The 25,453-nt window shown below is 48.5% G+C and overlaps 1 protein-coding gene across 1 annotated transcript; it reads left to right on the top strand.

The window, feature by feature from the left end:
• The first annotated feature begins 826 nt into the window (after window positions 1-826).
• On the top strand, window positions 827-2,674 carry NEUROG3 (neurogenin 3). The gene is made up of 2 exons (XM_027530830.1): window positions 827-1,062; window positions 1,212-2,674. The coding sequence occupies exon 2, from the start codon at window positions 1,213-1,215 to the stop codon at window positions 1,858-1,860; it is 648 nt and encodes a 215-aa protein (XP_027386631.1). The 5' UTR covers window positions 827-1,062; window position 1,212; the 3' UTR covers window positions 1,861-2,674.
• Window positions 2,675-25,453: the final 22,779 nt, after the last annotated feature.

The raw sequence follows: 25,453 nt of genomic DNA, 5'->3' as shown, positions 1-25,453 counted from the left end.
GAGTACTGTCTGGAATTGTTTGTGGTGGAATGCCTCCTAGAGGTCTCACCATAGACATTCGCTGCCTCTGGGGCACGAAGATAATGTCTTAGATTTCTGAATGGTGAGGGGATAAGGGGAGAGGTTCTAAGCACCTACATCTAAGGAGTGTGGGCAGTGTCATCTCAAAGCCTGAGGGATGGCACTCAGCATCCCCAGAAGGTGAAGGTTTCTAAGTGTCAGGGAGGTAGGCAGGATCTCTCTCTGTGGTTGCCCCCGCCCCTCCCAAAGTGGAGTGTCAATGAAACACCCCCTCTGAGTATTTGCTAACCTGACCCAAAGTGGAGGAGAGGAGAATGGCACTAGGAATAGTGGACACTCCTTTAAACTGATAGTATTCCTGGCTCCTTGTCCTTGCAGAGTGATTTGGAGCAAGCTGCCTCCTTTCTGAACCTGTTTCGCCTTGTATAACTCACGGGACGGACCCACCCGACTGACTTCCCAAAGCCCCCTTCAGGATACCAAGAAAAGGTCTGGACAGATGCCAAGGAAAACCAGAATAGGAGCAAAGCGATTTGAGGCTGCCAGACGCGAGCTAGACAAGACCCTTCTCACTGGGCGAGGCTCTTTGAGGAACCGAGAGTTGCTGGGACAGAGCCCGCGGGGAGAGAGCAAACAGAGCGGCGTTCCCCTCCCCCGACCCCAGCCCTTTGTCCGGAATCCAGCTGTGCCCCTTGAAGGGCGGAGCGGGCTCGCGTGGCGCGGCCCCCTGGCCCGAACGCTGATTGGACGGCGGCGCGGGCAGCAGCAGGGCAGGCACGCTCCTGTCCCAGGGCGCAGCAGATAAAGCGTGCCCAGGGGCACACGACTTTCGGCTCAGAAAATCCGCAGGGTCTCGCAGCTGCGCCAAGAGAGAGCAAGAGAAGCCCAGGACCCTCCTTTACACGTATCTTCTCTGGGGCCAGAGAAACTTTCGAGCGGCAGAGCCTGCTTCTCAACTGAACTTGCAGACGGAAAAGCCAGTTCAGCTCACCGTTGCTCTCACTGCCCACCACTCTCTACCCCTTTGCGCCCTACAACAAGGTAACACCTGGAGCCACAGAGTGATGGGAGGAGGGGAAAGCGGGTCCTCTGGCCGGCAGGAGGTGGCTTTCTCTCGCATTTTCTCCCACCTGGCCCCAGGATTGGGAGTGACCGACCCACTCTTACCCTTACCTCTTACCCCGCCGCAGGATGGCGCCTCATCCCTCGTGTGCGCCCCCTGTCCAAGTGACCCACGAGACGGAGCAGCGCTTCCCGGGAGCCTCGGACGACGCAGTGACCTGCGTCGCATCCACTCCACCCAGCCCCACTCGCGTGCTGGAGAACTTCACCGAGACGGAAGGGGGCGCCTGCCGAGGGGCCTCGAGGAAGCTCCGGGCGCGGCGCGGGGGGCGCAGTCGCCCCAAGAGTGAGTTGGCTCTGAGCAAGCAGCGACGGAGCCGGCGCAAGAAGGCCAACGACCGCGAGCGCAATCGGATGCATAACCTCAACTCTGCGCTGGACGCGCTGCGCGGCGTCTTGCCCACCTTTCCGGACGACGCGAAGCTCACCAAGATCGAGACGCTGCGCTTCGCCCACAATTATATCTGGGCGCTGACGCAGACGCTGCGCATAGCGGACCACAGCCTCTACGGGCTGGAGCCGCTGGCGCCGCCCTGCGAGGAGCTGGCCAGCCCAGACAGCGGTTCCCCGGGAGACTGGGGCTCCCTCTATTCCCCGGTCTCCCAGGCGGGAAGCCTGAGCCCCGCCGCCTCGCTGGAGGACCGACCTGGGCTGCAGGCGCCTGTTTCTCCGGCCTGCCTGCACCCTGGCGCTCTGGCCTTTTCAGACTTTCTATGAAGGGGCCTGTCCGCCGCTGGGCAGTGGGTCCTGGGAGAAAGGGCAGGGGCGGAGGCTGTCGGAGATGCGCGGAGGCGGCTCTCAAACCTAGTTGTTCCTCCTGCCTCTGGCTCACTGGCCCCTGAGGGCCAGAGTGGCAGGCCGGGTTCAATGCCTTGGTCTTCTGCTCTACACCCTCTGCTGCTGCCCGCGCCAGTGGGCACGGCATACTCCGCGCATTTTAAGCCCTCTCCCCGTGGCCACCCCAAAATCTCCTGCAAAAAAACATGAGCGTGGTAGCACTACACAGCAGGAGACACCCACTGTCTCCCCGCCCCTACCCTCATTGATGTCTGTCTGCCGGTCTCTTACCACTCCTCCCCCAATACTACTTCATCCAATATTTGGTCTCTCAGAGCTCGCTCTTGTTCCCCAAGTTGTGTTCTTCAAAATTGCCTCTGACCTCCTCTAGTCCCTGTCAGGTCCCGGGGGGTTGGGCCTTTCTACTCTGCCTTAATCCATGAAGGCGATGCTCTGCCTTCCCCTTGTGCACTTTTCCCGGAGCCATTGCCCTCTCAGGGGCAGGAGGCAAGGCGACCAGCTGGGGCAGCGACTCTACCACCACCCTGCAAACTGGAGCGCCCTTGTCTTAAAAAAAAAAAAAATCAGCTTGTAAATGATGTAATGTCTCTTGAAATGAATTGTTGTCTGGTAAATTATATGGCCTCTCCCCTGTTTTATGTTTGTATTTATTGATGAGATTTCACAGTGGGAAAAGTCTTTATTTTGTACATAAGATTATTTAGGGACTGGTGAATGAGATTTTGAACCAATAAAAAACGATTCTCAAGAAGCCTGAGTAAGGTCACTTGATTGTGTGGAGGGGAGGGCCCAGCCCCTGTGACTGGGGTTGGGGGAGCGGGCCCTGTCTAAGGAGAGGGAGGAGATACTTTCTGGGGGTCTAGGGCCCCTGCTGAGGCCTGACCCGAGAAACTATGGTTGCTAGGCTGAAGGCCAGGCAGATTGCAAGTCAGCTATACACACTTGGAAAGGAAGAACTGGAAGACTTAAAAATCATTGGCTCAGCCTCCTTGTTTTATTTATGGAGCAGTGACTTGTCTAATTCCAAAAAGTGGTTTAGGAGTAAGATAAGCCTGCAACTAGGGCTACTCACATGGTGCTGGCCCTTTCTGTTATGCCACTAGCTTGATTTGGAGTAACTGTTTTTTTTTTTTTTTTGCCAAAGGGAGGGAATAATAACCCTACAACCCTGCAACAGGGTCAGAAACCCTGGTAGGCTGAGCATCCTAGGAATAGTCCCTGAGTGCTTAGAGACCAAGAACAATGTCAGAGCTCATTTTACATTTCTGGTGCTGGGGACAAGACCTTGTGACTTGTGATCCCCAGTGGCACAGAGCAGAGAAGGTGGAGGGTCTGGCTGTAGTTTCTGACACCTCCCAACAACCAGTAGCTTTGTTTGAACAAATTCTTATTCTTTTCGAGAAAGTATTCAAGGTTTCCAGCCATGTGTTCTCTATTACTTCCAAGGTAGAGTAGGGCTGATGCACAGTGACACTGAAAGTCCCCAAAGCACTGCTGGAGCAGCTCTATATTAGCTTCCAAGATGTTCCAGGATGTCCAGGAAGCAGGTTTAAGCTCCAAGAACCCACAGAGGGTAGGCACCCTACCCTATGAATTGAACCGCAGAGGCCTCCTTGGATTAGCCCATGGTGCCCAGGGAAGAAGCAGGCCAACACCAATGGGGTGCACATGTCAGAGGCAGGGACCAGGAGTCATAGAGTAGGTTGCTTTCCAGTGTTAGAGCACAAAGGTGGTGGCTTTGCAGGGGTTAATGTCTTTTGCATCTATCTCTTATGCACTGCACCCGCTACCCAATGCTTCAAATTGAACTTTTCCTCTCCTCTATTCCTAGGTCCCTAAAGATAGCTTGAAGGAGATATGTCTTAGTTATCAGGGGCTGGATTGGGGGGCGGGAAGGGGGACTCTGCAAACAAATGAACAAAGGTGTAGTTTCATTTCATGGCTTTAATCTGGGAGGAGAAGATTAATGGGTTATTGATGACTTCTGCAGCAGCCAATTTTCCACCTGCGGCACCGCCCAGGGCAGGTGTCAGCAGCTCCAAGTTGCACAGACCAAGGCAGGGTCTGCCGCTTACTGGGCACTAAGGGGGGGCAGTGGGGTGGGGGGAGAGATGGGCAGACATAAAAATCAGGAAGGTCCATCTCTGTCCTCCTGGGACAGTAGCAAGTGTACAGACAAAATCACTCAAGGGTGAAAAAACGTTGGAGCTAAGTGGAGGTAGGAGCCACAGGAAGGACAGTGGGACTGTTCTCTGTGGCTGGATTAGGAAGCTTGCCAGAGAACACTGTATACTGGGCCAGGACTAAACATTTGGAGAGGAGGTCCTCAAGCAGGAAGATCCTTCTTCCTGTGAAAGGCTGTGGGGAGCAGTGTTCAAATAGGCAGGGGATTCCTTTGGTGCGAACAACTTTCAGAAGCAGAAAATATTAACCCTGTGTTCTGGGTGGAGGCACCCACTGCCCAGCCCCTCTCCTGCTTGTGAGGGTGCTCATTAAGAAGCTATTAGTCACTCACAATCTAGAATGGTGGGATAGGGAAGGAGATGGGAGGGAGATTCAGGAGGGAGGGGACATGGGAGTACCTATGGCTGATTCTTGTTGATGTCTGACAGAAAACCACAAATTCTGTAGCAATTATCCTTCAGTTAAATAAATTAAGTGGGAAATAAATAAATAAGAAGCTATTAGTTACCCAATGCACATAGACTGGTCCTCCAACCTACAAAATTTTTAAAAAGTACTATTTAACCAGCTTTGATGGTCACCTTGGGTAGGGGCAGGATTTGAACCCCCAGAGCTGTCAGCTGAACTCTCCAAGTCAGGAGGAGGTGGTTTAGGGCTCCTTCCCAAGGATGAGCTCCATCACAGTCAAAGAAATCATCTTGAGGTGGGAGACTTCACCATTTTTCCAAAGAGCCCCACATCAAGAAGGGTTTAGGAAACATTTCTGGGTGGCACACACAAGCCCAGCATCATCACCACCACACCCTCATCCATCCCCAGGCATTTTGCATTCACCAGCTTTTAAAATCAGTCAGGCTGCTCTGGATCTCAGCTAGAAGGCCCCTACCACTATGCCTCAGCCACGGTGAGTGTGGAGCCTCCTGTGGTCTGAGGTCATTTCCTGTGCCCCAGCTACCTCAAACCCGGACAGGGTCCCATGTGCGGGCAGGAAAGATGCTCTGGTTGAAAGAGTCTTCCCCCCACTCCTGCCATTCTGCCTTTGTCTGAGCCCTGGCTTCCAGAAAAACAGCACATGAATCTTGCAGCCACCCCACCCCACCCCATCCCCACACACAGGCAGGTAGATTTATGGTGCCCTGCCTCCAACCCACCCCATCCCCAAGCCGGCAGTAGCTGGAGGACAAAGCCTCCCAGGGCCATTGGAATGCTAATGTCTGGGAGCCTGGCCGCTGGGCTGGCACGAAGGCAAGTGAGGCCAAGGGAGCACGTGACCCCACAGGCATACTCGGCTCCACCTCTCATCCACGGGCCACTCTGCCCAGCCGTGTGACCTTGAACGGGTCTCTGAGCCTCAGCTGATACACATGAGAAGCTGGAGAGAGTCTCTAACACCCTTTCACTGGGTTTCTGGGAACCGAAAAGAAGGCTGTGCTTGCGAAAGATGGAGTTATAGGCCCCTGCGACTGAAAGCAGTGGGAAAGAGATGTGTGGTCCGGTGGAACAGTGAAGAAGTGGGGGTTGGCTGAGAATGTGCTGCAGAATAAACACTGAGTATACTATAAGTACATTTTACATATATGTAATTAGTATTCTCTGTTGTGTTTCTTTTCCCGCTCCTCCCCTTTCACATATCTGCGGCCAGTGATCTAGAAGGGGGTGGGGCAGTGTAGGGACATTCACTAACCTGGCCTGCTTGCCCCACCTTTGGAAGGTCAAGAGCACAGGTAGTGGGAGATATGGGGGCTGGACACTCATCTCAGTTCCTCCTACATTCAGTGAGGTGGTCAAGGCAGGATGGTGACACCCATGGAAATAGAGAGCCAAAATCTTGGAAGTAGGTGACTTGCCCAAAGCCCTGAGTCACTGATGGAGTTATTGGAGCAAACCAAAAGCATGACCTTGGCTCTAGGCTTAGTTTAGAGCCGTCTCCTCTGTGCCAACACAACTTATAGTAAGTTTGTGCTCTGGCTTGAACTGGGTCCTCTGTGTCTTGTAAGATCAAGAGCCTCTCTTATGCTTTGACTACCCACTGGAACGCTAGTGAGATTCACGGGCTGCTGTGTACCCCTCTGCTTCTGGGATCCTAGGACCAAAGCGGTCAGAGAGAGAGAGCATCTGCAAGGCTAACTTGGTGGGGGTCTGAGGTCCTGGTGGAAAAAAAAAAAAAAAAAGCGGCGTGCCCCTGACCATGGTGCTGAAATGACTGCGTTGGTTCAGAGCGAGAGGCACTCCTAGAAACATGGCCATTCTTCATAAGGAAAACTACCTATCTACTGCCTCTGCCCCTGTTTCCAGGCCCGAGTACCTAGGGAATCCCTGTGGACATATAGACCCAGAAAGCTGTTGGCTTCCTTGATGTGGTGGGGAAAGTGTGGACTCTGTTGCTACTAACTCACTGTGTGACCCCAGAAAAGCCCCTTTCTTAGCTAGTCCAAAACATTCTCCTTTATAAATGATGGAGTTAGAGTTGAGTTGCCAGATGAGGAGGTCTAAGAGGTCTGAAGTGGAACAACATTGGAAGTTTAGGATGCAGCAGCCCTAATTGAGAAAACTGGCTTGGAACTTTGCAATTAAATAGTTTTTTAAGACAATCTAGGTTAAGCAATAGCAAAGAGCCATTGTTTGCCTTTGATTGACAGGTGGAAAGGGGGTATTTTCTACATTTATTCTTTTTTAACTTTGTGCTTTCCTTATATAATAGCTTATATTTTGGTTATTTGCTGGCCTAGATAATTTCAGAAAGAATGAATTAAATTTTTAGGGTGGGTGAGTTTGGCATAAGATCTGAAGTTTTCAGCTATGAAAACAGGAAAATATATATGTATATATATAACATTTTAACTTGACTGTGGAAGACGGTTGCATGTTTCTAATTTGTAAGTGCTTCTATCTTTGTGATAAGATGCTTTAATGTGTTTCTTAAATATATATATTAAAAAAAGCGGTCTCATTCTTTGGGTTAAAATGAAGTTTTAGTTATTCCAAGAACAAAGGCACAAGGAAGTCCTCCAAACACACACACTAATGGCAGAGTAGTTAAGAATAATTCAGATCACACAGACACTAGTTCAAAGCCTGGTATTGCCACTAACTGGTGGTTTTCAATTATATCCCTTTGCCTCTCTAAGGCCCATTGTCCTCACCTGCAGATTTGGGACAATAAATAGTAGCCATTTAATTGGGTTGATTAAATGTGCTTGCTTTTAGTGCATATTAAGCTGCCATAAATGGTTATTATAATAATAATAATTATTATTATAATCATCTTCATTTGTCTCAAATTCTTCTCATTCTCACAAGGGTTTTTTTTGGTGGGGGTGGTGAGGGTAGGGAGGTTGCTTTTGTATGAATTTGAATTTCTTCTGCATTCCTGTGCAGTGCAAGTTGGCATAAAGGCCAAGGGCCACCCACCCCTTCCTTGTGACCCTCCCCAGATGTGATCTACCCTTCCTGTGCTCCAAGATTATATATCCAGACATTACTTGGGCACCCCAAATGAGACATGTCCAAAATAGAATTACTCTCCTCTAACTTCAGACTAATGTTGCCTCTTGTTCCTGATCTCACTAACTAGCATCATCCAGTCATACATACTTGAAATCTAGGGTTGGTTTTGGGCTTCCCTGGTGGCTCAGACAGTAAAGAATCCTCTTGCAATGTGGGAGGCCTGGGTTCGATCCCTGGGTTGGGAAGATCCCCTGGAGGGCATGGCAACCCACTCGAGTATTCTTGCCTGGAGAATCCTCATGGACACAATATCCTGGCAGGCTACAGTCCATGGGGTCACAAAGAGTTGGACACGACTGAGTGACTAAGCACAGGGTTGGTCTTGACCCTTCTCTCTTTCTACCCACAACCAATTAATCCTTAAATCCTACTGACTTGTCCTTCCCACTATAATACTCCCTGATAGAGTAAGCCAGGGTGCTATGACAGACTCACTAATAATTCATCTGAGGTGAGCGTTCCATGTGGGTGGATAGCTCTGCTCTGTGACATCATTCAGGGACCTACATTCCTCCCATCTTCTTCCTCCCTCAGCTGCTGGGCCCTTGCCATCCATGGTTGAGGCTCATTGCCATGGGTTTGAGGCAGTGGGAATAGGAAATAAGTCATGGGGAACCTCACTCACAGTCTTAAAGGTTAGACTCAGAGGTATAATAACATGTTTCATCTATGCTCATATTCCTCTAGGAATACATGATCATATTCCCTCAAGTTAACTGGACTAGGGGCTATGTGCCAGGAAGAAGTAAAGAAAGGGTGAGTGAGCAGTCTCCAGCAATAGTCTACAGGACTGTTGTCAGGATTAAGTTGGATTATATATGCTATTATTTCATCATTGTGAATCACTTAAGCTTACGACTACAGTCCTGCTGCAACAGCCTCTTTTTCACAATGCCTTGTTTGCCTTGGCATTTACCCTCCAGGAATACTGACCTGCTTGAAGTCTTCCCCTCACACACAGTCAGAACCCCTCCCACCCTTTTTCCCACCATGCTGTCTCTGCCCAAACCCTCATTCTTCTCTTCCCAAATTTCCAGTGCGGATATCACCTTTTTCCAGAATCTTTCTCTGAACTATTTCTCCCTCATTGCTCCTGCTCCCATAATATCCTGTGCATATGAACATCCTTGAACTTTCCAGGTAGCATTTGTAATTATCTGTTCACTCATTTGTGCCCTCCTGACAAAAGGAAGTATCCTCCATGTCTCCAATGAGTACTTATTCTAACCATATGCCACATGTTTTTAGGATGAATTATTGAGTCAATAGGGCTTCCCTGGTGACTCACACAGTAAAGAATCTGCCTGCAATGCAGGAGACCCGGGTTTGATTACTGGGTCGGGAAGAACCCTGGAGAAGAGAATGGCTACCCACTCCAGTATTCTTTTTTAAAAAACTTATATTTATTTATTGAAAATAAATGTATCAATTTATTGACTGATGATTGCTTTACAATATTGGTTTGATTTCTGCCATATAACAACATGAGTTAGCCATAGGTGTACATATGTCCTCTTCCTCTTGAACCTCTTTCCCATCTCCCACCTTTTCCCACCCCTCTAGGTTGTTAAAGAGCCCCAGTTTGAGATCCCTGAGTCATATGGCAAATTTCCGTTGGCTATCTATTTTACATATGGTAGTGTATATGCTTCCTCGCAGGAGCCTGGTGGGCTACAATCCATGGGGTCAAAAAAAGTCAGACATGGCTGAGCAGTGAATATTTTCACTTTCACTTTCAATGAGTCAGTAAATTGACTGACTGAATGGAAGGTATTTCAATTATTTGTTTAGAAATTTCATTCCTTCTTCTGACTGGCTGCTATATAAAGGTCAATGAATATTTATTGAACAAGTGAATGAATAAATTAATTAGTTATATAGAGACCTGTTACCTCTCCTCCCTCATACCCTCCTCAGCACCAAAATAACCTGTCTTTGGCTGCCTATGGGTTCATTTCAGAAGATGCCACATGTGATTTGGTGAAATTGGGTTATCACAAGAGAACCATTGTTTTGGTGATCACCAGCAAATATTCCAATAGTCAGGTGTGGGTGATGTCTCCTGAGATAGTCCATTAGATCATGGGCCTGACATCTATCTCAATTCCAGCACTTCCTAATTCCATCAGTTGAGAAAGTTACTTAGCTTCTCTAAGCCTCCACATATAAAAATGTCTCTATGTATAAAAATGCAGAAAATTACATCTGCCTCACAGAGTTTTATGAGGATTCAGATGAGATGGCAGATATGTCCATACACTTCATGAGCCTGCCTGCAATTTGAAGCAGACCTCATTATAATACCCACCTTATCTCTATCTTATTCCTAGAGAAGACTAACTAAGAAGGCATGGACCAGGACCGAATTCCCATTAATCATGGAGAAGTTATATGACTTGCCCATAACCTTGTTAATTATGGAGAGAAACTTACACCCCTGCTATTCTAACATCATCACCAGCTATACTACCTCTGTTGGACTAGTTATCTATTATTGCTGCATAACAAATTACCCAAAACTCTACTACTTAAAACAAGAAACATTTATTATGTGGGTCTTCTGTAGGTAAGAAATCCAGGTATACCTTAGACAGGTGACTCTGGCTCAAAGTGTCCCATGAGGCTGCAGTCAGGGTGTCAGCCAAGAATGTGGTCTTACCTGATGGCTTTGCAGGGGCCAGATCCACGTCCAAGCTCACTCATGTGACTGTTAGCAGGACTTAATTCCTCAAGAGCCATTGGACTGAGGGCCACAGTTCTTCAGCGACTTTGGACTAAAAGCCTTCCTCAGTTCCTTGCCACATGGCCCTCTCCATAGGTCAGCTCACAACATGGAAACTGGCTTCCTTCACTGCAAACAAACAAGAGGCAGGGGGACACTCAAGACAGAAGGCGTGGTCTTTTGTAAGCTAATCTTTTTGTAATCTAATCTCATTCCTTGGAAGAAAATCTATGACAAACCTAGATGGCCTATTACAGAGCTGAGATATCACTTTGCTGACAAAGGTCCATATTGTCAAAGCTGTGTTTTTTCCAGTAGTCATGTACGGATGTGAGAGTTGGACCACAAAGAATGCTGAGCACCTAAGAGCTGATGTTTTTGAACCGTGCTGCTGAAGGAGACTCTTGAGAGTCCCTTGGACAGCAAGGAGATCAAATCAGTCAATCCTAAAGGAAATCAATCATGAATATTCATTAGAAGGACTGATACTAAAACTGAAGCTCCAATACTTTGGCCACCTGATGCGAAGAACTAACTCATTGGAAAAGACCCTGATGCTGGGAAAGATTGAAGGCAGGAGGAGAAGGGGGCAACAGAGGGCGAGATGGTTGGATGGCATCACCAACTCAACAGACATGAGTTTGAGCAAGCTCCAGGAGATGGTGAAGGACAGGGAAGCCTGGAGTGCTGCAGTTCATGGGGTCACAAAGATACGGACATGACTTACTGATTGAACAACAAAAACAACAGTCTCACAAGTGACATCTCATCACCTCTGCCACATTCTATTCACTGCTGCTGCTGCTAAGTCACTTCAGTAGTGTCCAACTCTGTGCGACCCCAGAGACAGCAGCCCAACAGGCTCCCCTGTCTCTGGGATTCTCCAGGCAAGAACACCGGAGTGGGTTGCCATCTCCTTCTCCAATGCATGAAAGTGAAAAGTGAAAGTGAAGTCGCTCAGTCGTGTCTGACTCCTAGCGACCCCATGGACTTCAGCCTACCAGGCTCCTCCGTCCATGGGATTTTCCAGGCAAGAGTACTGGAGTGGGGGTGCCATTGCCTTCTCTGATTCTATTCACTAGAAATGACTAAATCCAGCCAACAGCTAAGGGGAGGGCACTGCACAAGGGCATGGATATCAGGAGGCAGGGATCACAGGGGTCCATCTTAGGGGGTGCCCATCACAGAGGCAGTAGCAGAATCTTTGCTGCCTGCCCTCTACACCCCAGAGATAGGCAAACAGATGACAAGTGTGCATGCACACACTCACAGATATACACCTCCCTAGGACCAAATAGATCAGAATTCAGAAGAAAGCCTAGGTGATTTGATTCCAGGGGTTAAAGCAGATGCCTCCGTGTCCCCTAGTGCTGGGCCTGTTTCCAAGAAGGGCCGAGGAGGGGCACCACCAAGTGAGCACTGGAGCCACCCCAGCTGATCTCTGCCATTCATTTATGCTTTCACAGGCCTCCCCACCCCCACTCCCAGAGGCAGAGATTTAGGACGTCTGGAGCCTGGACACCGTACCCACTGAAGGGAAATTTACTGCCTCTAGAGAACCAGGGCCTGACTTGAGGTCTTGAAGGCATCTTTTTCCCCTTTGCCTCTGCTTTATTAGGTTAATCATTGCTTGAATTGGTTGCCATGGTTTGGGCAAACCCATGGTGACTCTATAATGAAGCCTGAAAGACTTGGATCCCATTTATCATCCTCAGTGTTTGGGAGGCCCAGAGCCTCATTTGCTTCCCCCAGGGTCTGAGTACCACCCTTCTGCTTGGGGCCCCTACGCTCCTTTTGAACGAGGAATGAACAGGTGGCGACTTGGAAGAGAAGAGGAGACCCGCACAGGTGGAGTGAACAGTGTACTGCCCATTCCCCACCATACACACACACACACACACACACACACGCACGCACGCACCCACGCACACACATTTTATTTTCCACTCCAGGATTCCTGACACAGACCAAACACAAAGGCATCTCTTCCATAATTTTTCTTTCTTGAAAGTGAAAGGCAAAGAATGATGTTCAGTTAGAAGGGGTCCATGGCTGTCCTTAAATGGGGGGGGAGGTTGTGTCTCAGCAGATCCAGGTTTCACACCCCTTAATCCATGGGCATAAATTGAGCATAACTGCAGTCCTGCAATGAGTTGGAAATAGATGGGACAAGGCCAGTGGGAAAATAGAGGCATACAGAGGTTTAGCAACATGTTCAAAGTCATCCAGTGATGATAAAGGCAAGGTAGAACCCAGGACCAGTGAAATGTATTATGAAGAAATTACAAATAGATGTGTATAATGAATTCTATGTATCCATCACCCAAATTCAACAGTCATTGACTCAAAGGCAGCTGTATTTCACTCACATAACTATTCACTTCACTCAGCACTACTTCTGTGGATTATTTTGAAGCAAACCTGAGACATCATACAATTTCAACATAAATCCTTCCCCAGTGTTAGATTTTGTTTGTTTTCTATTCAGTGTAAATGTAATAATAGAGTGTAGCAGCTGAGAGCTGCTCTGAAGGCAGATCCTCTATGTTCAAATCCCACATCTGCTCTTTCCCAGCTGTGTGACCTTCAGCCAGTAACCTAATGTCTCTGAGCCTCAGTTTCCTCAACTATAAAAGGATGCAATGACACCTCAGAGGGTAACTGTCAGGATTAAATGAAATTATGCAAGTGCTCAGCATCTGTGCCAGGTGCAGTGCAGATGGAGGCTTTTATTTTGTTTCCATATTTGCCACCACTGCACCATCAGCAATGGCTCTAGTCTGGCAGGAAGTCAGCTCTTGCCTTCCAACATCCAGTCTCTTGATGCTGTCTCCTGGCCTAGAGGCAAGAGGCTTGTCACTACCACTCTCTGCCTGGCACCAGACTCTGAGAACACAGACCTCAGCAGAGAGCTTGGTATCAGTGCTGACAGCCTCCAGTCTCTGCCACTCGCAACCCTGCTCAGCTCTGCACCACGGACCCCTGGACCAGCAAGACCAGGCCCCATCCCCCTTCTCTTCTTGTAACTTTAGGCTTTCTGACCTCTTGGCAGCTGGTCCCAATTATGAGCAGGTTATCAATACACCTACCTTAAAGTTGCATGTATATGTGTGTGCATGCATGTGCCCATGCCTCTGTGTGTGTGCACGTGTGTCTGAGTGTGTGATGTCCCTATGTGCAAACCAGCATGTTCTCATGCTTCTGTGCACTCAGCCTGTGAGAGAGACTCCACTAGGAGACTAAAACCTGCCCTCTTACATTTGTGGTGGATGGACAGAGACCAGATTAAAACTGGTCAAATAAAAGTATGAAGTCATGAGCATGGTACTGAGACCTCCTGGAGACGGTAGGGAGAAACTAAGGTTGGCCAAACGCATTAGATTGAGAACAGAAGAGAGAGGCAGGCGGGGGCTCCATGGAAGCTGCAGGAAGGGAAAGGGACGCAGCCTATCTAGTTTCACTGTATAGAGGAGGCCTGAGTCCTAATAATGGCCTCTCAGGTCAGGAATATCCCCTGGAGTAGGAAATGGCACTCCACTCCAGTATTCTTGGCTGGAAAATCCCATGGGCAAATGAGCCTGATGGGCTACAGTCCCTGGGGTTGCAAAGAATCGGACACAGCTGAGCACAATATAGGAAGTCCTGATAGCTGATCCGAGAAAGGTTATTTCAGGATATCAACCACTCCCCCAGCATCAAAGCTCCAAAGGGTTCTCTTGGGCTGAAAGGGCTCACTCAAATTTCCCCTTTCCTGGGTGAGTGAGTGAAAGTCACTCAGTCGTGTCCGACTCTCTGCAACCCCATGGACTATACAGTCCATGGAATTCTCCAGGCCACAATACTGGAGTGGGTAGCCTTTCCCTTCTCCAGAGGATCTTCCCAACTCAGGGATTGAACCCAGGTCTCCTGCATTGCAGGCGGATTCTTTACCAGCTTAGCCACAAGAGAAACCCAAGAATACTGAAGTGGGCAGCCTAATCCCTTCTCCAGCGGATCTTACCGACCCAGGAATCGAACTAGGGTCTCCTGCATTGCAGGCAGATTCTTTACCAACTGAACTATCAGGAAGCCCTATCCCCTTTTCTGGATAGCAATAAATTTTTATTGAGCATTTACTATATCTAAGTACAGTTCTAATGCTTTCTGTTAACTAATCTATGAGATCAGATTTATCATTCCATTTTACAAATGATGAACTTGAGGCTGAGAGCAATTAACATGTTACATGTTACCCAGTGAGAGGTGGAGCTGGATTGAACCCAAGCTCTTTTGCCCTGGAGACAGCAGTGCTAACCACCGCTACACTGCACCACTGCAATGCTCTATTTTTCCTCTTTTTAAGTTTTGGTTTTGGACATTTTCAAATATGCACAAAATAGAACAGAATCCTGTGTCCTCATGCTCTGTCACTCAGCTCCCAGAGCCATCAAGTCACGATCAACTTTGTTTCATCTGTTCACCCTGCTCCCATCCACCCCAACCCTGCACACACACTTCTATTTTTATTTGAGTGAAATCTTTTAAAACACGTCCCAGATATCTACCATCCCACTTGTAAGGACTTCCATGTCCATGTCTAATAATAGAACATTAAAAAAACACTAAGTCAGTTTTTATACTTAATAAAATTAACAATTCTGTGAGATGATCTAATATGGCCTGGTGGCTCAGTGGTAAAGAATCCTCCTGCCAATGCAAGAGATGTGGGTTCAATCCCTGAGTCAGAAAGATCCCTTGGAGAAGGAAATTGCAATCTACTCCAGTATTCTTACCTAGGAATCCCATGGACACAGGAGCCTGGCGGGCTACAGTCCATGGGGTGTAAAGAGCTGGACACAACTTAGTGGCTAAACGACAACATGATCTAATATCCAGTCATATTCAAATGCTTCCAATCATCTTTTTAGACAAAGAACCTCCATCTTAGAATCTCCTCTCTCCCTGCTGAGCAGGTCAGCTGGGCAGTCAGCTGCAGGCCAGGACCAAGGCCATGACCAAGACTGGGCCAGCCCTGACTCCACACCTTAGTGGGACTGGCTTTGGACAAAACAGTTCCCTCCCTTACCTACCAGTCTCACCCCAAAGTGTGGTGACCAATCCTGCTGGTTTGCCTAGGACTTTGCCAGTCTCAGAACTGCAAGTCTTGTCCCCACCAAACCCCAATGGTTGGTTCACCCCACAAGGAGCCTGAAACTCCGTGTCCTCCCAGCCCTCCCTCTCCCTCCTAGCTCCAGTGTGGTGTCACCCACCGAGAGCAGGGGGAGCCTGCCACTGAATTTCAAGAGCCCTCAAAATAACTAATTTATCAAAACCTTTGAGGGGGCCCAGGCGTGCCTGGGTCCAGGAAGAAGAAGGCCCAAAGCCCCCAGCAGCCAGCAGAGAATCAGTATCTTTTCACACCCAGGGGGCCAAATTCAGCAGTCTCCTCCCTCTGTCTTTTTCCCCTCTCCAGATCTAATGACAATCCAAAGAGTTCCTGATAGGGTTTTAAAAGATGCTCTTCATTCACCGTCCACCAAGCATGAAAATCTAGCTCGTTTGTCTCCATTCTTCACCCTAAAGGCCTGGCCGGCTTCAGGCCTGCAGCCTCAAACTTGTCACTCACTTTTCAGTTTCTTTTGTTGGATCCGCCTTTATTTCATTCTTCTGTCTCCTCTGGGCACCCTCCTCACCCCCTCCTCACTTCATCCCTGTCCTTCCCCTCCGCCCTCCCCCAGCATTCCCCAGTTCCTCTGTCCACACACAAAAAGCAACAGATCAGTCTGGGAATTTCTTCACAGTCCCCGTGTCCCCTGCCCCCACCCCAGCCTCTTCTCATTGCTTCTAAAGAGTGGGAGGAAAAAGTCAGCAGCAGCTAAAAAAGGACTCAGGTCCAGGAACAGAACTGCCTATTGCTCTGGCTGGAAATGGCCTCAGGGAGCCTTGAGATGGGATGTTGGCTTCACAGCTGTGGAAACCGAAGCCCTGAAAGGGGAAGAGACTGGCTCAAGGTCACAGGCAGAGTTAGTGGCAGATCAGGGTCCAGGGCTGAGTGTTCCAGCTTCGCAGCCTAGACTCACCATGCAGAATTAAGGCTACCCCTCCATGTCCAAGGTACTGAGTTTACTTTTCTTTTATGACTCAGCTTTCTGAGGAGGAGAGGGTCATAGCTCAAAGGCAGGCACCATGTCCAGTTCATCCCAGTGTCCCTTGGATGCTTAGCACATGGTAGGCATTCAGTGATGATGCTTTTAATGAAACTGACCTAAAGGAATGCAGGAGCCAGGCTGCTCCCTATTCTCTGGACCTCTTTATCAGTCACTTTTTGGGCTGCAGTTTTTTTGCCAGGCCCAGGATGTTCCCTGGACCCAGGGTGCTTCCTGGACCCAGGGAGAGGGGAGAGTACGTAAGAAGGGTTCTGTGTTTAGCAGTCAGACCCCCTTCCAGCCATTTCCCCTTCCAAGAACGATCAACACTGGGGGAAAGGAGAGGGGTGTACCCGCCCTTCTCCAGGGGCAGGACAAATAGGTCAGAATCATCAGAACCTCAGACAGGGAGAGAGGTAGAATGGGCATCACACCAGGGCAACATGCAACAGGAGGGAGTAAAAGAGAAGGAGGAGGGGAAAGAGAAGCAGGCGGGTTGACAGGGGCTCTGGCTCCATCAGCCCTCAGTGTGCCGCATGCATGCCAGGCCCTGGGCGAGTTGTGGGAAGAGACAGCCACACGGGCCTCAGGGGGAGGGCCTGGTCAGGTGAAAGGCACACCCCCAGTGCAAGGCTTCTCCTCCCTGACCTGGTCACACCTCTTCCTCAAGGTTCCACCCCTGTGAATGGCACCACCATGAGCGCCCACCTCCCACACTAGAAACCTGGGTGCCCAGCCTCCCCCCGGCCCTGTGGATTTGCCTCAGCAATGTCCATGAAGCCGCCCTGGCTCTCCATCAGCTCTGGACTGCACTGTGCAGCCACACAGAGGCCCCTGCCTGCAGCCCGCCTGTCCCCTCTCCCTCTGGTCCAGCCCACAGGGCACAGCCTTGTCTTCTCACTGTAGCTCCTGTCATTCTCCCGGCACAGGAGAGGCGAGCTGCCCACCTCTCTTCCGTAGTGTCAACAGCGTGGCTTAGGAGTGGGCTCCCTGGCTTGCATGATAGACCTGCCACCTACAGTGTGGTGACCATAGGCAGCCTCTTTAAGCCTTGATGTCATTTGTGAAATAGAAATAATTGTAATTCTTCTCTCATAGGATCTATAGTAGAATACAATATCCAACAAGTCTACACTATATACAATATAATAATATACAAAAGTAGGAGCCTGTATGAGACCATCAGTGAAGTTAGCTATGGTGACTGTCATGATTACTGTCCTTTGGTATTTTAAAATTTTTACCATGTTCATATATTACATCAATTATTTTAAAAATTGACCCATCCTTTCTTGCTGATGGAATTATCAAATGCCTGAAAATGGTCAAAATTCTTGGCCTTGTTATTCCGCCTACAGAAATCATCAGAAACTGCATAAAAATGTATCAACAAAAGTATTTATAATACTATCTTTTAGAATGGCAAAAAGTTAGATACAAATATTCAGTTCAGTTCAGTTCAGTTGCTCAGTCGTGTCCGACTCTTTGCGACCCCATGAATCGCAGCATGCCAGGCCTCCCTGTCCATCACCAACTCCCAGAGTTCACTCAGACTCACGTCCATCGAGTCAGTGATGCCATCCAGCCATCTCATCCTCTGTCATCCCCTTCTCCTCCTGCCCCCAATCCCTCCCAGCATCAGAGTCTTTTCCAATGAGTCAACTCTTCGCATGAGGTGGCCAAAGTACTGGAGTTTCAGCTTTAGCATCATTCCTTCCAAAGAAATCCCAGGGCTGATCTCCTTCAGAATGGACTGGTTGGATCTCCTTGCAGTCCAAGGGACTTTCAAGAGTCTTCTCCAACACCACAGTTCAAAAGCATCAATTCTTTGGTGCTCAGCTTTCTTCACAGTCAAACTCTCACATCCATACATGACCACTGGAAAAACCATAGCCTTGACTAGACGAACCTTTGTTGGCAAAGTAATGTCTCTGCTTTTGAATATGCTATCTAGGTTGGTCATAACTTTTCTTCCAAGGAGTAAGCGTCTTTTAATTTCGTGACTGCGGTCACCAACCATAGATAAAAAATTATATAATTATATATTAGACATTATATTTTAAATATTAGATTATTAGATATGTATCTAAAAGTTGAATACAAAAGAAATGGTCAGTCATAGAGGACAGATTAGATTATTGTATATTCTAAAACATATAGGGCTTCCCAGGTGGCACAGTAGAATCCTCCTATCAATGCAGGAGATGTAGGAGATGTGGGTTTGATCCCTGGGTCAGGAATACCCCCTGGAGGAGAAAATGGCAACCCCCTCCAGAATTAATGCCTGAAAAATCTCTTGGACAGAGGAGCCTGGCAGGCTACAGTCTATAGGGTCACAAAGAGTCAGATACCGCTGAGCGACTGATCATGCCCAAGTACACAATATATATTGGATTGTTATATATATTCAAAGGGGTAACTATACCCCATTGAAAATTATGTTGTAAAATAATGCTTCTTAAAAGGGGAAATATTCATAATATATTGCTAAGTGGGAAAAACTGGAGTTTAAGCAAGATGCCAGGCAAGGCAACTTGCAAATTACTCCAATACAAAATATCTAGAAACCTGTGGCCTGGGGAGTCAGTTATCCAAGCTGAGAAGGATTATATGCAAAAGAAGAATAAATGGCATCCAAGGGAGGAGGCTTTCCTCTTGAGTGTGTGAGCTTTGAGTCTTGGACTTGGTGCCGTCAGGGTGATGCCAGAGGGGATGGGGACCAGGGAGGCCTCATCCAGTGGGGTGGGGCAAAGACCCCATGGCACCAGCTGGGGGCTCTCAGAGGTACAGGCATTGGGATGAACACAAACTTGATGCTGTAGTGAGGTGGTCCAAGCTCCGCTGGAGGAGGAGTCCCACGAGGCCACCTGGAGGTGGTGGTAGAGCTTTGAAGGAGGGAAGAACCTGAGGACAAAGAGGAATGACAGACAGTGAAATGAGCATGGATGTGAGCCCAGTCACCTGGTTCAAATACCAGCTCAGTCACTCTTAAGAGCTGGTAGATGTCCTTCCATATATGTGCATGTATATATATGTATGTATATTACATGGGGAAAATGATATTCTACTTTTGTCATACTATGCTTGCTTCACTTAATATAGTACAAATATCTTTTGATCTCAGTAAAATATACATCTACCTTGTTATTTGAATTGTTATGTTAATTGCTTCCATTTTCTTATCTATAAAAAAGCTAGTATCTGACTTGCTATGTTCTCGGGCTTAGAGGACTTTTAAATGAGAAAACTTGTAGGGCCACAGGTGTGCACTGGGGGAGGGGTCTGTGTGTGGGTCATGGCCATCTGCAGATTGGACTTCATTAGCCGTCCTGTCTAGGGGATGAAAGCTCCAAGGAACAGCATGGGCGAGGGAAGGCAGGGCAATGGTGGCGGGACAGAGCGGCCTTCCTGAGCCCCCATCCATCAGCGCTGACAAACCTGGCCCCCTGTGAGGGCTCCAGGCTCAGCTGCTGAGCAACGGCAGGTATGGAGCAGGAGCCCCTCCCTGGGCCCTTGGCACCCTCCTCTTAGGTCAACAGACAGAGTGGGCTCTGTCGGCCGGGTTGGGACAAGGAAGATTAATGGAGCAGGTGCGGGCTGGGGCGGGACAATCACCTGGCTACAGGGTGCCTCCTGGAGCCCGACCCAGGCCAAGAACCAAACCTGATGTCACTCAGCCTGGCTCAGACTTGAAGCAGCGTAGCTGGCTCAGCTACAGTGCCCCTGCTGCCTACCCTGTCCCCATTTCCACCTGGCCTCACCTGGCCTTATTCAGTCTCTAATGGGAGAAGCCTCAGAGAGGCTCCTGGCACCCAACCTGTGACACTCAACTTTAAAATAAATGTTTCTCCTGTTTCTTCAATCTCCCAAGTAACCCACTGAAGAAAAGCGTGGATTAGTAAAACATTATAAATCACCCATTAATCTCACCACCAAGAGATAACTCTGTTAACATTTGGTAGATATTATACCTGTCTTTATCCACACACAGACACCACACACACACACACACACACACACACACACACGTATATGAAGAGAGATCATTCTATACTTCTTTTCTTATGATCTTCTTTTTACACTTAATACATCATTGGCTCAGTGGTAAAGAATCTGCCTACCTATGCAGGAGACAGACGCAGGAGACTCAGGTTTGATCCCTGGGTTGGAAAGATTCCCCAGAGGAGGAAATGGCAACCCACTCCAGTATTCTTGCTGGGAAATCTCATGGACAGAGGAGCCTGGTGGGCTACAGTCTGTTGGGAGTCACAAAGAGTAGGGCATGACTTAGCAACTGAGCTTGACCACATTATGAACATCTTTTGGTCTTAATGAAATATAGATCTATCTCATCATTTTGGGCTTTCCCTAGCTCAGCTGGTAAAGAATCTGCCTACATTGCAGGAGACCCTGGTTCAATTCCTGGGTTGGGAAGATCCCCTGGAAAAGGGATAGGCTACCCACTACAGTATTCATGGGCTTCCTTGGTGGCTCAGATGGTAAAGAATCTGCCTGCAATGCTGGAGACCTGGGTTCTATACCTGGCTTGGGAAGATCCCCTGGAGGAGGGCATGGCAACCCACTTCAGTATTCTTTCCTGGAGAATTCCCATGGACAGAGGAGCCTGGTGGGCTACAGTCCATGGGATTGAAAAGAGTTGGACCCAACTGAGTGACTAAGCACAGCATACATCTCATCATTTTAATTACTACATATATTCCAAGTATTCAGGCATAGTATCATAATTTTTAGTGTTTTTTGATGTAAACCACTTTTAAAACCTTTAGTGAATTTGTTACAATATTTTTTCTGTTTTCTGTTTTGTTTTATTGGCCAAGAGGCATGTAGGATTTTAGCTCCCCGACCAGGGATCAATGTGCACCCCCTACAGCAGAAGCAGAAGTCTTAACCAATGTACCACCAGGGAAGTCCCGAGCATAATCATATATTTAACGTCAGCTTCCTTACTGGACATTTAAGTTCTGTCCAAATTTTGTCCTTTATAAATAACACCAAGATGAACATTTTAATACATATATCTTTTTATTATTTCTTTAGGAAAATGTCCTAGAAGTAGATCTTATAAGTAGGTCAAAGCATGTGTATTTTTAAAGGCTTTTGATACATACTGCTAAAGGGTTAGACTTGTGTTTATTGGAGCCTGTGGCCTGTCCATCCCACACTTGGGTGAGGGAGAGAGGTAGGATGGGGGTGCCCTGTGGACAGAGGTTGGAAATAAGGCCGACCAGCATGGACTCCACCCTCCAGGGGGCTGTCATCCAGGTTCCACCTGGGAAAGAAGCTATTGAGTAGGAAGATAAGAAGCCCCATGGGCTTGGGAGGTGAGCCCTGGGAGCAGCATAGAAGTAAGAGTAGAGAGGAGAAAATCTTCAGGGGAGATGAAGTCAGAGAAGGCTTCTCAGAGGGGGTGACATTTCTCCCAGCCTTGAAAGGGGAGAAGGATGCGTTTATTCAGCAGGAGTATTCACCAGGTAGGGGACAGGAGAAGTACAGCACATTTCTGGGGGAGGTGAGAGATGGAGGCAGCCAGAACCTGCCCTCAGCTGTAGCCACAATCCCCCACCATGTTATTTGACTCTTTGGGAGGGCAGAGCCTTGCCCCACGGCCAGACCTGTTGTGACAGCCAAGGTCGCCTCCCACACTTAGCTTTGTCACCTTGAGCAACTCACTGAATTACTCTGTCTCTCAGTTTTCCCATCTGCAAATGGGGGGACGACAGTTATATCACTCTCACACAATAGCTGCGGGGACTGAGTGAGAGGCAGGGGGCAGGTCTTTGTAAGTTGTGGCTAGTCTAAGAGATTAATTTTTTAATTAAAAAATTATTGGAGTAGAGTTGATTTACAATGTTGTGTCAGTTTCTGCTGTACAGCAAAGTGAATCAGTGATACATAAACATATATCTACTGTTTTTGAGATTTTTTTCCCCATACAGGTTACTACAGAGGATTGAGTAGAGTTCCTTGTGCTATACAGTAGGCGCCTATTATCTATTTTATATGTAGTAGTGTGTATATGTTAAAGAGATTAATTTTTTAAATAGAGGTTGCTTTCTAGTTTTCTGTCCTAAAAGTTCTCATTCTAGGCTATTCAGTGTGCCTACATGACACAGAGGGGGCTTTCCCCATGGCTCAGTGGTAAAGAATCCTCCTGTAATGCAGGAGCTGCAGGAGACACGGGTTCAATCCTTGGATTAAGAAGATCCCCTGGAGAAGGGCATGGCAACCCATGCCAGTATTCTTGCCTGGAGAATCCCATGGACAGAGGAGCCCGGCAGACAACAGTCCATAGGGTCGCAAAGAGTCGGACATGACTGAAGCGAGTTAGCATGCACGCACACATATGACACAGAGACTCAACAGATTAACCGAGAACTCCCAGGAGCAGCTCCCAGAGGCTCAACGAAGGGAAAGAAAACGGACAATTATTGAGAGCCTATTAACTGCCACTGCTACTGCACGTTCACACTCCTATCATTTATTGTATCTATATAGAATCCCTGAGATGTAGAGTTATTGGATAGTATTTGTCCCAGGTGACAAGTGAAGAAACTGAGGCTCGGAGTATTCAGTAACTGACTTTGGTGGGCACGGCTGGTGGGCAGCCAGGATTCAACTACAGGTCTGTCTGACGTTCCCAGAGCCCTTATTCCCTCCCTGGGCCAGGATGTCACCAGAGCTGAGATTACTTTTCAGCATCACTTATTAATAGGATAGGAGCCCTTTGGATTATAAGCAGGGTATGCAGGACCGGGGAGTGTGGGGCCTGGGGCTGTGGAGATAGAAGGCAGGGACTCCCATAGGCTCTCCACCCCTCCTAACACCACCACTAGTCTCCTCTGCATGGGGCAGCCAGCTGGTGACCCGACCTTGTGCCTCTGACAATGATTTAACCACACTGGTGGGGGGTTGGGAGCAATCTATAAAGCTGTCAATGGGGGAAGGGCTTTAACTCCAGCCTCTTGGCTCAGCCACTGGTTGGGGGGGTGGGAGCAAGAGGACCTAAGGAGAGCCCAGGCACCTCTGACTGCGCTTGTGTTTCCTGCATGGGTGTCCACTGTAGAACACCAGGACCCACAGAGCCCATAAAGTTCTGTGTCTTCTCCACTCTAGGTTCAGGTTCCAGGAGTGTAACATGGGGCAGTTCTGAAATACTCAATCGTCTCTTTTGTCCCATCTGGGCAGAGTCAAACTGGCCACAGAATATCGTAGAAATCACCCTGGTCTGGGAATCCAGAGACCAGGGTTCACATCACAGCTTCCCCACCATCTCTGCGGAGGCCCCAGGACAAGTGTTGCCAGGCCAGCAGGCTGCAACGTGATGGAGATGGCCAAGGGGCACTGCAGCCCCCTGGAGAGGCCATGCACCCCTAAAAGAGCCAACGGCCACTTAAGTCCAGCTTGTGACTCTCATGCAACAACAAAGACCTTTTCAAGAAAAGCTAGAAATTCCAACTATTATGTGAAGTCTTCCCAATGTCAGCAACTGCCTAGGAACAAAAAAATCAAATGAAAAAGAGAATGAGAAAAAAAGAAGAATGGAACACAGAAAGTCTACACGTAGCCTAGGCTGGAGTTTGTCATTTAGATGCAGACACCATGAAGACCAGAGGAACCACTATTAGATACTCTCTGCTCCATGCTCAGTCATGTCTAACTCTTTGCGGCCCCAGGTGACCCACCAAGCTCCTCTGTCCATGGAACATACTGGCAAGAATACTGGAGTGGATTGCATTTCCTCCTCCAGGGGATCTTCCCAACCCAAGGATCAGACTCCTGTCTCCTGTGATTCCTGCATTGGCAGGAAGGTTCTTTACCACTGAGTCACTTGGGAAGCCCAGATACTGTCTAGAATAACCCTTTTTGTTTCAGATGGGGAAACTCAGGCCAGACTGGGGAGAGAGGCATAACCTGGTTAAGGTCATAGGGTGAGTTAGTGGCCCGGCTAGGCAAGAAATCCAGGTCTTCGGCTCCCAGTCTGTGCCACTGTCATAACTGGCCTGGCTAGGAGGACCTGGGGAGGTGTTGGAGACTCTGAGCAGGAAGTGAGGGAAAGAAAACTGAGATGCTCCCTCCCTGTAGGCTCACTGAGGCCCCTCCAGTCCTCTGTGACTCCCGGAGTCCAGCACCAGGGGGCTCCTCATCACCTTTTCCACTGCCGCTCCCTCCCTGTTCCATGCCAACCACACGAGGCAGGTGCGGAACAGATGGGGCACCCTTGATCTGTCAGGGAGTTGACTGATAAACCACTATCTGTGGTGTATAGCAGAGGAGTATCTCAATAAATACTGATTTCTAAACCAATTAAGGAGCTTCCCTAGTGGTGGTAGTGGTAAAGAATCCACCTGGAATGCAGGGGCCGCAGGAGACTTGGGTTCGATCCCTGGGTTGGGAAGATCCCCTGTAGGGGGGCATGGCAACGCACTCCAGTATTCTTGCTGGGAGAATCCCGTGGACAGAGGAGCCTGGGGTTAAGGTCCATAGGATCCCAAAGAGTTGGACATGACTGAAGCAACTTAGCACATACAAACCAATTAAGAAATTAGACCAAGCAAAACAGATGGAGACCAAATATCACATTTACTTCACATGAAGCAAATCCTGAAGAACAAGGCTCATGGCTACAGGTAAGTGGGCATCCTTGCGGAAACCTAGAACTAGTCAGACTCACCGACAAAGTCACAGACAAGTGTGCCCTGTCACCAGCCTCCCCTACACACTGGGGCACAGCAGAAACATGTGTTCCTGGCAGGCAGTTTATACCCAGAGTAAAGGGCTGGGCCACACAAGTCTGACTCACAATCAGGTAACCCACTTGCCATTTCCTGGAGCAGAATGAGGGAAAGAGGGACTTCCCTGGTGATCCAGTAGTTAAACGTCTGTCTGCCAATGCAGGGGACATGGGTTGGATCCCCAGGGAAGATTCCCCGTGCCTTAGGGCAATTAAGCCCTC

Source organism: Bos indicus x Bos taurus, chromosome 28 (assembly GCF_003369695.1).
Source record: "Bos indicus x Bos taurus breed Angus x Brahman F1 hybrid chromosome 28, Bos_hybrid_MaternalHap_v2.0, whole genome shotgun sequence".
Taxonomy (NCBI): domain Eukaryota; kingdom Metazoa; phylum Chordata; class Mammalia; order Artiodactyla; family Bovidae; genus Bos; species Bos indicus x Bos taurus.
The sequence above is the reverse complement of the archived record's forward strand: the minus strand, read 5'-3'. Positions and strand labels throughout refer to the sequence as shown.

Excerpts from the sequence above, each read along its gene's own strand:
- NEUROG3 (XM_027530830.1), top strand. The coding sequence starts at position 1,213 with ATGGCGCCTCATCCCTCGTGTGCGCCCCCTGTCCAAGTGACCCACGAG.